The sequence below is a fragment of the Gorilla gorilla genome, chromosome 15 (assembly GCF_029281585.2).
Source record: "Gorilla gorilla gorilla isolate KB3781 chromosome 15, NHGRI_mGorGor1-v2.1_pri, whole genome shotgun sequence".
Taxonomy (NCBI): Eukaryota; Metazoa; Chordata; class Mammalia; order Primates; family Hominidae; genus Gorilla; species Gorilla gorilla.
In genome coordinates, this window is record NC_073239.2 from 66,837,882 (window position 1) to 66,851,113 (window position 13,232).

At 44.9% G+C, this 13,232-nt stretch overlaps 1 protein-coding gene across 1 annotated transcript; it reads left to right on the forward strand.

The window, feature by feature from the left end:
• The first annotated feature begins 9,377 nt into the window (after nt 1-9,377).
• Nucleotides 9,378-12,995, forward strand: ARF6 (ARF GTPase 6). The gene has a single exon (XM_004055144.5). It carries the CDS (start codon nt 9,700-9,702, stop codon nt 10,225-10,227), a length of 528 nt encoding a protein of 175 aa, XP_004055192.1. The 5' UTR covers nt 9,378-9,699; the 3' UTR covers nt 10,228-12,995.
• The last annotated feature ends 237 nt before the right edge of the window (nt 12,996-13,232 follow it).

A 13,232-nucleotide genomic window follows, 5' to 3' on the forward strand; every position in this document is an offset into this window, starting at 1 on the left:
ATATCAGAAGGAAGCAGTGGTGGGAGAGGGAACTGGACTCCTTATAGTGAAAATCCTGACTTTCCAGTAGGCCTCCTCTGATCCACCCCAGCAGGGCGGGGTACGATGCCTCCTACTGCCAAAGGAAGGTAGAAATCCAGGTTCCCCAAGTGATCTCCATTGACACCAAGAATTTAGGTGGGGCTCATTATCACCTGGTGGGGATGGACAACCCTGTTCCCTACTCAACTTGGTGAGGGGACAAGAGATTGGGGCACCTCATTAAGATCCTGGCAAGTGCGGATGCCTAGGCTCTAAGAAAAGAAAGACAGCTACGAACAGTCTGAGCTCTGTGAGGTATGTAAAACTTATCAGGCCCAGAGACATGAGTATGGGCCTTCAGGCACCTCCCCACTCATGTCTGGGGGCATTTTTTTTTTTTTTTGAGTGTCGCTCAGGCTGGAGAGCAGTGGCACAATATCTGTTCACTGCAGCCTCAACTTCCTGGGCTCAAGCAGTCCTCCCACTTTAGCCTCCTGAGGAGCTGGGACTACAGGCACGCGCCACCACACCCAGCTAAATTTTTGTATTTTGTAAAGACGGGGTTTCACCATGTTGCCCAAGTCTCGAACTCCTGAGCTCAAGTGAGCCACCACTCCAGGCTGGGGGCAATTGCTCCTGACTAGTATTTTGTTCCGGACTAGCTGCCTCACCCATTGTCTTCATGTTCCTGGAACTTGTGATACAACGAACAATGTATAGCCAATCAATAGCTTAAGTTATTTTAATGTAAATTCTTGGTAAACAATCTAGGAACTGCCTATTTCCTTTAGAAATACACTTGTGGCCGGGCACGGTGGCTCATGCCTGTAATCCCAGCGCTTTGGGAGGCTGAGGTAGGTGGATCGCTGGAGATCAGGAGTTTGAGACCAGTCTGGCCAACATAGTGAAACCCCATCTCAACTAAAAATACAAAAAAACGTAGCCAGGTGTGGTGGCGCATGCCTGTAGTCTCAGCTACTCGGCAGGCTGAGGCAGGAGGCAGAGGTTGCAGTGGGCCGAGATCCAGCCACTGCACTCCAGCCTGAGCGACAGAGTGAGACTCCGTCTCAGGAAAAAAAAAAAAAAAAAAGAAAAGAAAGAAAGAGAAACACATTTGTAATGACTGCTAATTAGAGTATATTCAGAGCAACTTGGATCTACACTCCTCGTTTGCAGTCCTCAGACTTGGCCCAAGTAAACTCTCTACTTATATTAAGATTGCCTCCGTTTTTTTCCCTTTAGGTTGATAGCTCTCCACCTGGCCTTTATTACCATTGGTGGAAGTGGGGCTACAGATTTTTCTTTGGTGTTTGGCTGACACGGTTATTTTTTCTAAAAGTTTTCTGCCTTTCTAGGCTTTCTTCTGGTCCTTTGGCTGTCTGTCTTCCTGCCCTTTCCTCATCATTTGGCTAAAGAGAGAAGGCTTCTCTTGGAGCTTCTTTCATATTTCAAGGTTTCAACTTCTTAAGTTCCAGGTTTGGAAGATATAAGGACAAAAAAGCAGCAAGAAACTTACCACTAAGTCATTCCTTGGTTTTCCAGGTCGCTAGCCAGCCTGTCTCCTTCTCGCCAGCTGTCAAAGTCTTCTTATGCTTCTTGTATTTGTAATGCCTCGGGTTTTTAGTTGTACTTAGAAAAAGAATTGGAAAAAGTATGCCTACTCTATCTCCCTGGAAGTGAATTCTATTGTATTAATTTTATGCTTACCTTTTGTTTAGGGCAAATGATACTGGCTGAAAAACTCCAGTGACTCTGATTTTTTTTTTCTATTCCCACATTAAGACAACTATTGTTATGGTATGAGGAATACATTAAATTCTAAGAGCTCTATAAAGCAATTCAAGCACAGGTCAAAAGGCCAGGTCAGGCTGGGAGTGGTGGCTCACACTTGTAATCCCCCTGTAATCCTAGCAATTTGGGAGGCCAAGGTGGGTGGATTGCTTGAGCTCAGGAGTTCCAGACCAGCCTGGGGAACATGGTGAAACCCCGTCTCTGCAAAAAACACAAAGATTAGCCAGGTGTGGCAGCTCACTTCTGTACTCCAAGCTACTTGGGAGGCTGAAGTGGGAGGACCTCTTCAGCTATTGAGCCTGGGAAGCAGAGGCTGCAGTGAGCCGACTGTGCCACTGCACTCCAGCCGGGATGACACAGCCAGACACTGTCTCAAAAAAAAAAAAAAAAAAAAAAAAAAAAAAAAAAAATTCCAGGACTTCAGTGCTCTTTATAAACTGAATTAGATTTATCAATAGCCCACCCTACCCCTTTAATTCTAATGGTGGTCATATACATATAATTCTCTTGAAGCATTAACATCTATGACTTTGATGCATTTACTTTAAAATTTTGTTTTGCTTGCACATTGCTTTTTCTTGACATGTTTTGTAAAACTATTGCCTTTGTTTATATGTAACAGAAGCCAATTAGAGCTTGCTTTAGCAAAAAGAAAAGTAATGTGGCTGGGCACGGTGGCCCATGCCTGTAATCCTAGCACTTCGGGAGGCAGAGGTGGGTAGATCACTTGAGGGCAGGAATTCAAGACCAACCTGGCCAATATGACAAAAACCCATCTCTACTAAAAATACAAAAATTAGCCGGGTGTGGTGGCACGCGTCTATAGTCCCAGCTACTCAGGAGGCTGAGGCACAAGAATCTCTTGAACCACGAGAATTGCTTGAACCACGGGAGGCGGAAGTTGCAGTGGAGCCAAGATCGCTCCACTGCACTCCAATTGGGCCACAAAGTGAGACTGTCTCAAAAAACAAAACAAAACAAAAAAAACCCCCAAAACTAGGGTGTTTCATGAAACTCAGTGATTGGTATGCAGACAGACCCTAGTAAGGGCCTGGAGTGTCAGGAACAGTCTCTGCTTCATCTCTGCTTTCTCCACACATCTGCTTCTTTCTTTCTCCCTGAAAACTAACCTGTCTGCCTCCCAGTACTCAAAACAGGAATATGGCTGTGACACAGTCTCTAGTTAGTAAGATGCATCCTCTGGGAAAAGATGGACTGGCACAGTATTTCTTCAGATCTGATTCTAAATTCTTAGGAATAAAAATCCAGGCTGGGCATGATGGCTCACACCTGTAATCCCAGCACTTTGGGAGGCCAACGCAGGTGGATCACTGGAGGCCAGGAGTTCGAGACCATCCTGGCTAACATGGTGAAACCCCATCTTTACCAAAATTACAAAAATTAGCCAGGCGTGGTGGCACGTGCCTGTAATCCCACCTACTCGGGAGGTTGAGGCATGAGAATTGCTCGAATCCAGGAGGTGGAGGCTGCAGTGAGCCGAGACTGTACCACTGCACTCCAGCCTGGGCAACAGAGTAAGACCCTGTCTCAAAAAAAAAAAAAAAATCCAAATAGCCAATTAGGATAATGAGTCTACCTGTGGTCCAGTTGGTATGGCCAGAGATGTACATGCTGAGGAATCCCACAGAAAATCCAGAACTGCTAGGAGTCTACTCCTGTATTCCTGTGGATGGGGGCGGCAGTTTCTAAAGACATCCTAAGAGTGTTAAACACATCCTAAGAGTGTTAAAGACATTGAGTAACTTGCTCTACTCCTAGAATCTTTGATATACTGTTAAAGATTTATCCACATCAAAATTGTTATGATGTTCCAGGTCAGCCTTCTAACGTAACTATGTAAGTACACTGAATTCACTATTTGTTTTTCCTGTAATGTTAAAAAGATATAATAAGCAGCAGAAAGACCCACTTTTACATTTGGAAATGAAACTGCTTCAAAGGCTCTAGACTTTCCTTTTCTGGCATTAATTCAGTTAATTTGGAAAGTCGGCACACAGGGTAGTTGACCTTCATCCCATAGTGAGACAGCGGAGGAACTCTTGCCCTAATTCACCAGAGAGGGGCATAGCCCCCAATGACCCAGGTTTAAGAAACTGTAATGTTACCTCTGAAGCCAGTCTTTTTTTTTTTTGAGATGGAGTCTCACTCTGTCGCCCAGGCTGGAGCAGAGTGCAGTGGCGTGATTTCAGCTCACTGCAATCTCCACCTCCTGGGTTCAAGCGATTCTCCTGCCTCAGCCTCCTGTGTAGCTGGGATTACAGGCACGCACCACCACACCCAGCTAATTTTTGTATTTTTAGTAGAGACAGGGTTTCACCATGTTGGCCAGGCTGGTCTGGAACTCCTGACCTCAGGTGATCCACCTGCCATGGCCTCCCAAAGTGCTGGGATTACAGGTGTGAGCCACCACACCTGGCCTGAAGCCAGTCTTTAACTCAGCAGGTTATGCTATTTGACTATTATTTGTGGACATATAATCGATTTTATTTTTATTTTTGAGACAGAGTCTCTTTCTAACTCTACTGGAAGATAAATCTTTCTTACTTGAAATGGAAACAAATTCATAAATTGTGTCCCGCTTAGTCCTTGTAAAATTGTTGTAACATTTACCTAGGATTTTACAACCATTTCCACACTCATAAATCTTGGTCATTGTGCTCAAAACTGTATCTTAAAGTAGGAGCTACTACAGACAATTATATGCTGATGGTTCAAAGGTTCTGAACAGCATAGAAGCTGCTCCATTGTTTGTTCTTGGTATATATACTATGTGTGTTTATAAAGTAAAATTTAAAAAGAGGATATGGAGCAGGAAATTTCACATGAACCTACCTGGTTATAATTTTCTAAGGAATTTTACCTTTCCAACCTAAATCTGGGTTTTGGATTAAGATATCGTTTACAACACTGCCAAGCTCTACTTTTCAATACAACTCTCTTCTTTTCCTTCCTTCCTTTTCTTCCTTTCTTCTTGTTTCTTTTCTTTCTCTTCCCCATTCATTTTTTATTAATTCATTTATTCTCTCTTTGAAACAGCACTATGTAGCATCTAAAGTTATTATTATTATTTTTTTTGAGACGGAGTTTCGCTCTTGTTGCCCAGGGTGGAGTGCAGTGGTGTGATCTCGGCTCACTGCAACCTCCGCCTCCTGGGTTCCAGTGATTCTCCTGCCTCAGCCTCACGAGTAGCTGGGATTACAGGCATGTGCCACCACGCCCAGCTAATTTTGTATTTTTAGGAGAGATGGGGTTCCTGTACGTTGGTCAGGATGGTCTCGAACTCCCGACCTCAGGTGATCCACCCACCTCGGCCTCCCAAAGTGCTGGGATTAGAGGAGTGAGCCACCTGTTATTTTTTGAGATGGAGTCTCGGTCTGTCACCCAGGCTGGAGTGCAATGGCGTAATCTTGGCTCACTGCAAGCTCCGCCTCCCGGGTTCACACCATTCTCCTGCCTCAGCCTCCCGAGTAGTTGGGATTACAGGAGCCTGCAACCACGCCCAGCTAATTTCTTTTTTTTTTTGTATTTTTAGTAGAGATGGGGTTTCACCGTGTTAGCCAGGATGGTCTTGATCTCCTGACCTCGTGATCCGCCCACCTTGGCCTCCCGAAGTGTTGGGATTACAGGCGTGAGCCACCGCACCCGGCTCTGTTTTTATTTATTTATATTTATTTGTTTGTTTTTGAGACCTAATTAACATTTTTTTTGGCAGAGATTGGGTCTCGCTATGTTGCCCAGGCTGACCTTGAACTACTGGCCTCAAGGGATCCTCCTGCCTCAGCTTCATGCATAGCTGGGATTACAGACATGAATCACTATGCCTGGCAGGATTAGCAATTTTTCTAAAGATACACTTTCTTATAACTTTTTATTTACACTTTATTTCTACTGCTAATAGATTTCCCAGGATTTATCCCTTCTTTAAAATAGTGTTCAATTCTGGGTAAGTCTGACCTAAGGGTTTCAAATGATAAAAGGGATAAAATCATCATCAAACAAGTGCATGGTCAGACCACCTTTGTTATGTGGTCAGAGTCATCCTTGGTACTTGATGGGATAAAAAGAAATATCTGACAGGGTCTTATGAAATGAGCGATTTTTAAGAGTTATAAGAATTCAGAAATTAGGGTAAACAGTGTGTGGTACTATTGTTAGAGAATACATTAATTCCAATTTAAAAACAGAGGGCCGGGCGCAGTGGCTCACGCCTGTGATCCCAGCACTTTGGGAGGCCAAGGCGGGTGGATCACGAGGTCAGGAGTTCGAGACCAGCGTGGCCAATATGGTGAAACCCTGTCTCTACTAAAAATACAAAAATTAGCTGGGCTTGGTGGCACATGCCTGTAGTCCCAGCTGCTCAGGAGGCTGAAGCAGGAGAATCACGTGAGCCCGGGAGATGGAGGTTGCAGTGGGTCCAGATTGCGCCACTGAACTCCAGCCTGGGCGACCAAGAAAGACTCCGTCTCAAAGAAAAACAACAACAACAAAAAAACATTAGGTCTAAGCCATTTTTTACAAGTAAACATATTTCTTATGAGATATAGTATTGGCTGGGTACAGTGGCTTAGGCCTGTAATTCCAGCACTTTCGGAGGCTGAAGCAGGAGGACTGCTTGAGTCTAGGAGTTTGAGATCAGCCTGGGTTACAGTGAAGTCCTGTGTCTACAAAAAATAATGATAAATAAATGAATAAAAATTATAGTATTTTATTTATACTGTTTTAGTCAGGAATATCATAAACATATGTGGTTGTTGAAGAGATTAAAAATTATGAAATGGCATTCTCTAGGGAAGCCTGGTTTGCGTGTAAATTCCAGAAATCTCTTCATTTACAGGCTTTGAGTCAAAAAGTAGAGAAGATTTTTCTATTTAGCTGTTGGAGCATTCATCTATTTAAAATTTAAGACATAACCCAGGCCAGGCCTGGTGGCTCACGCTTCTAATCTCAGCGCTTTGGGAGGCCGAGGCCTGCGCATCACTTGAGGCTTGAGGTTGAGTTCGAGACCAGCCTGGCCAATATGGTGAAACCCCGTCTCTACTAAAAATACAAAAATTGGCCCGGCGTGGTGGTGCAAGTCTGTAGCCTCAGGTACTCGGGAGGCTGAGGCAGGAGAATTGCTTGAACCGGGAGGCATAGGTTGCAGTGAGTCGAGACCGAGACCGAGCCACTGCACTTCAACCTGGGCAACACAGCAAGGCTCTGTCTCAAAAACAAAAAACAAAAACACAAAACACAAAAACATAACCCAGGTGCCTAGATAAAAATTAAAAAAGGGCTAGGCGCGGTGGCTCATGCCTGTAATGCCAGCAATTTGGGAGGCCGAGGCGGGCAGATCACTTGGGGCCAGGAGTTCCAGACCAGTCTGGCCAACGTGGCAAAACCTGTCTCTACAAAAAATAGAGAAATTAGTCAGGCGTGGTGGCGCACGCCTTTAGTCCCAGATACTGGTGAGGCTGAGGTGGGAGGATCTCTTGAGCCTAGGAGGCTGAAGCTTCAGTGAGCTGACATCGCACCACTGCACTGCAGCCTTGGTGACAGAGCGAGACCTTGTCCCAAAAATAGAGAGGTGGGGTGGGGGATGACACTTGAACCCCAATCTTCAGACTCCTAAGCTTTTCAGTTTTATGACAGTGCTTCATCTTAAGGTAAATGGAAAGTAAATGAAATAATTGTTAGAATATTGTTTAATAAGTTTATTTCCGACTGAAATGACGTTTATAAGGTTATCATATAACCTATCTACCATTATCTAATATTTTAAATTTGTTTAATAAAAACAGTATGTTACCATATGCTTTTTATAGCATCTTGCTTTTTAAACAAAGATACCCATTTCCTGTTTTTCTCCCCTTGATATTTGAAGGTTTCACGTTATTTTAAGTCTAATTTTATCATTAACCATTTGATACAAAAATGTGTCCTTGGCAGGGCGCAGTGGCTCACGCCTGTAATCCCAGCACTTTGGGGGGCCGAGGCGGGTGGATCACCTGAGGTCAGGACATCGAGACCAGCCTGGCCAACATGGTGAAACCCCGTCTCTACTAAAAATACAAAAATTAGCCGGGCGTGGGGGTGGGCGCCCTAATTCCAGCTGCTCCGGAGGCTAAGGCAGAAGAACTGCTTGAACCCAGGATGAGGAGGCTGCAATGAGCCGAGATTGTGCAACTGGACTCCAGCCTGGGCGACAGTGAGACTCCGTCTCAATAAACAAAAACCAAAAAACCAAAAATGTGCCCTGAAGTCTTCCACATTGTATTATTTAAGCCTCACGTGAGTTAGCAAGGTCAGTTTACACGAGATAAACTTAGTAAGGTTAAGTGCCCAGATCCAGGCCATACAAGCGGTCGTTCTATATTCTAAATTCTATGCTTCTTAAAGTTAAGAATGGGTAGTAGTTAAGAAGCTACTACTAACCGTATGAGATAAAATGATATTTTAAAGATGAACAGATGTCGCATTCTAAAAAGGTGAAAACGCGGCACGGCACAGGAACTCTTGATAATACTGCAGTTTTTAAGAAACATGGGCTGGTCTTGACGAGACCTATAGGCAGACAGGGCTCAAACATTCAAAAGAGCTGCAGAGTAAACTCAACTCCGGGAAAGCGCTGCACTGACTGGCAGATTCCACACGAGACACTGGCCTCCCACGTGTCTTTCAGGAAACATACAAAATTCAAGGGATAAAGGAAGCCAAGAAGGGGTTGCGAAAAAGGGGGAAAAAAAAAAAGCGAACAGAGCTTCCTTGGGACGTTCAGGGAGCGCGGAGTGTGCGGGAAGGCTGGGGCGGGCGGAGGGAACTCGCAGAGCATCTGGCGGGCACCGAGGTCTGGGAACAGGCCTGGAGGCAGCTCGGTTCGTGGAGAGAGCGGGCTGCCCGTGGGCCCCACCCTGTAGGGCCCCCCAGTAGATCTGCTCCCTTGGTTCGGGTGGGCAGGGGAGGGCAGAGCGCAAAAGAGAAAAGCAGGGAAGGAGACGCTAGAAGAGCCACAGGTGGGCGCGGGTCAGAGTCCGAGGTTCGAGGGCTCTGGGCCAGCCGCACCTGCGAGCCCTCCGAGGCGCCGTAGCCCCGCCCCTCCGGCGCGTGGCGCCCATGACGCTAGGCGCGCGGGCCGCTCTCCTTACAGAGGTCGCTCTTGTCCGAACGGTCGGCCTCTGCTGCGCCTGCGTGGTCGGGAGGGGAAGTGAGGCGGTTTCCTCGGCGCCTTTTCCGGCAGCGGCGGCGGCAGAACTGGGAGGAGGAGTTGGAGGCCGGAGGGAGCCCGCGCTTGGGGCGGCGGCTGGAGGTAACCCCTTGGGCCGAGCTGGAAAGGCGGGCCACCTCGGTCTTCGCTCCTTTGTGGAGCTCTGGCGGTAACTCCCCTCTCCCTCTCTGTTTCCCTGCAGGCAGCGCACCGAGTTCCCGCGAGGATCCATGACCTGACGGGGCCCCGGAGCCGCGCTGCCTCTCGGGTGTCCTGGGTCGGTGGGGAGCCCAGTGCTCGCAGGCCGGCGGGCGGGCCGGAGGGCTGCAGTCTCCCTCGCGGTGAGAGGAAGGCGGAGGAGCGGGAACCGCGGCGGCGCTCGCGCGGCGCCTGCGGGGGGAAGGGCAGTTCCGGGCCGGGCCGCGCCTCAGCAGGGCGGCGGCTCCCAGCGCAGACTCAGGGCCCGGGTGGCGGCGGCGACTGGAGAAATCAAGTTGTGCGGTCGGTGATGCCCGAGTGAGCGGCGGGCCTGGGCCTCTGCCCTTAGGAGGCAACTCCCACGCAGGCCGCAAAGGCGCTCTCGCGGCCGGGAGGCTTCGTTTCGGTTTCGCGGCGGCGGCGGCGTTGTTGGCTGAGGGGACCCGGGACACCTGAATGCCCCCGGCCCCGGCTCCTCCGACGCGATGGGGAAGGTGCTATCCAAAATCTTCGGGAACAAGGAAATGCGGATCCTCATGTTGGGCCTGGACGCGGCTGGCAAGACAACAATCCTGTACAAGTTGAAGCTGGGCCAGTCGGTGACCACCATTCCCACTGTGGGTTTCAACGTGGAGACGGTGACTTACAAAAATGTCAAGTTCAACGTATGGGATGTGGGCGGCCAGGACAAGATCCGGCCGCTCTGGCGGCATTACTACACTGGGACCCAAGGTCTCATCTTCGTAGTGGACTGCGCCGACCGCGACCGCATCGATGAGGCTCGCCAGGAGCTGCACCGCATTATCAATGACCGGGAGATGAGGGACGCCATAATCCTCATCTTCGCCAACAAGCAGGACCTGCCCGATGCCATGAAACCCCACGAGATCCAGGAGAAACTGGGCCTGACCCGGATTCGGGACAGGAACTGGTATGTGCAGCCCTCCTGTGCCACCTCAGGGGACGGACTTTATGAGGGGCTCACATGGTTAACCTCTAACTACAAATCTTAATGAGCATTCTCCACCCATCCCCTGGAAGGAGAGAAATCAAAAACCCATTCATAGGATTATCGCCACCATCACCTCTTTCAATTGCCACTTTCTCTTCTTTTGAATTTGAACTCTGGAGTTACTGTTCTACAGTTTGGGGGGGAGGGGGCTTGGGGGTTTTCTCTTTTGTTTGTTTCCCTTTCTTTTTCCTGTTTTTTTTTGTTGGCTTTGCGTTAGGATGCTCTGATCTGACATTTGACATGAACACAAAGTTGCTAGATGCTCTTGTTAACTTCCAGCAGATGGGATGGGGGAAACACAGCAGTTCTTGGTAAAGTCCTTTGTAATAATAGTTTGATTTTTTTCTTTCGAGAGAATCTTTCATTTTCCTATGTATGCTTTTTTCCTTTTTTGCCCAGTTTCCTTATCACTTGCTGTAGATGGCTTATTTTGCATTCATGCAGACTATGTTGCAAGTCTGTTTCATCTAGTAAACTGAAAATTATTGCTTAATCAAACTGCCGTTTGTCTTTTATATTTAAGGCCTCCCCCCCCTTCCTTATGAGTTCTAAGTTAGTAATTTGAAATGTGACCTTTTATATCTAAGACCAGTATAGTAAACTTAGCCCACAGTGGCAAATAATGAGTAATATTGTAATATGTTCCAGTTGCACCTCAGTATGTTAAACAGGTAATGTAAGAAGTTCTCTGAAATGTCAGCAAGTAAGTTCTGAAACATACATCATGCATGAGTAGGAATAAAACCCAAGTTCCCCATAACGTAGATAATGCTGCATAAAAATATGAAAGTGTAACCCATGAAGGACACTTTTTCTTTCCACTGCAAAGTTAGCCACTTTGCTGTTTTTCCTGTTTTTTAAACTTTGAAAATAGACTCTTTCCAGAAATTGGAGCAATAATGGTGTTACCACACGCAGATTAAATAATTTGTAGATATTTTAAGTGACTTTTGGGCAAAACTGGAATGTATACTTTTACCTTGTTTCAAACGCCTAAGACCAGTAATTTAAAAATTACTAAAAGGTTTACTTTGTTCATTAATAAAACATTTAACAATTCAAATTATATGCACCTTTTACCTAGTTGAAAAAAATACACATTCCTGTTTTCACATTATAGCAACTGATTAAGCTGAAGCTGTAAGTCATTTTTTATAGATGAGTGATCCGCATCTCCATCAATTAGAACACTGGAAAAGATGTTTTATAAAAGAGGTATTTAATTTTGTTTGTAGGATTAACTCATGCAAATAATAAAAAAGATATCCTGTTGGTTCAGTAGTACACTGTCTCCTTTAAGGAAGGAAGCGTGATGAATGAATGATGTGTAGACTTGAGGGATGACTATTAAAGGGGACGTAGGATGAAGAGAAAGAACCTACAGATGACAATGAATGTAAACTTATTTTTCTTCATGTGTAAGCAGTGTGCTTGCTGGTGATATCCAGATCCTAACAAGATTACTTGGTTAGCTGGTTAGGACCAGTAACTGGATTGCGACCACTATGATAATATTTTGAACCAAATGTTAATGCTTGATGCAGAATTGTAAAGCAGCATCTGGTTCCTATATAGCCTTAAGGATTAATTTTAGTGATCCTCAAGGAATTAAATAGGGAATTTCAGAAATGTAGACTGCAAAGGCAGTATACAGGAAAAGGTGGAGTGGGTGTTGTTTATGAGGGTGTCTGAAAACTAAAATTGAGCGGGATATCATGGTATAGTTGGACAGTATTGGTCCTTCACGCTTTGGCCATATTGTATGATGGAGCTTTTACCAAAGATGTATGAGAAGTGTAAGACTATAAAAAAATCAACTATTCAAAGTAAAACTCTTGACAAACATTTTACTTAAAGCAGATGCAAAAGGGTATTCTCATGTAGGCTCCTGTTGGTGCAGAGGGATTTTTTTGATTTCAAGATACAACTAAAGTACGAAGTTCTCAGTTTCACTTTAGTAGAAAGAGCTCTAGAAATGAGGCTGATAAACACATCTAAGAACACTGGTTGCTTTCTAAAATTTCCAAAGCTCCACCATAAATGTAATTTTTAGTGTTTCAAATGATTGCATTTTAAAGTATATAAATATGGGTTATCCAATATCAATGCTATAGTAACATCCTGAAACAAAACAAGCACAAAGGTATAAATGCCTAAACTGGAGGAAACTTGAAACCCTCATGTTAAATCTTAAATGTAGTATTTCTAACTTGTGAAGACAGATTGGTAGGCAGCCATTTTTTTTGTGTCTTAAAATAACTGGGGGCATAGTTAAAATTTTATACATCAAGTGATTGCTATTATTGAATGTTGCAGGTGAGATGTGGTTATTTTTAGTTTATTTGAAATGTTTGACTGGAAAGGGGGGAGGGGGAAGCAAATATTTGAAATTTGGAAAACCCTAAACCTTTTGGTAAGTGTAATTTTCATTTAAAATTTTCTTTAAGGATATAAGAGGTTTATAATTGATGTAGTTAAATTGAACAATAATCATTGGTGACTGGAGCAGGTAATTATAGCCTGCAGAAAAAATTAAGAATTTAAAAAATAAGATCCTGAAGTTGTTTAATTGCATCCGTTTCTGTATTTATGTGAATTTATAAACTGCAGTAAGTTTTGAATGAGGTTAATCTTGTTTAATATAAGTAAATGAGTCTGTAGACTGTGATCTCCCCAAACTAAAAAGTACAGTACTTGGAATTGTGTTCTTTATGGTTGTAGTGTTGGTAAAGCACTAATATGCAGAAAATAAAGGAATTACACAGTGCAGTTTCTCACGTTATGTTACTCGCTTGAACTAGATAAGTGGGACGTGTGGTGTGTCGGGCCATGTTATTCTCCAGGGTATATGGTAAAAAGTGACTTAATTTGGAAGTTGCCTGACTTTTGTAAGAAAAAAAAATCAATTTGGTTCTTGTAAATGCTGGCTGTTTGAGGTAATGCACCCTGTTTTAGTTCCACCAACTTAATCTGATTGTATGATAATTTAGAATACCACAAACAATT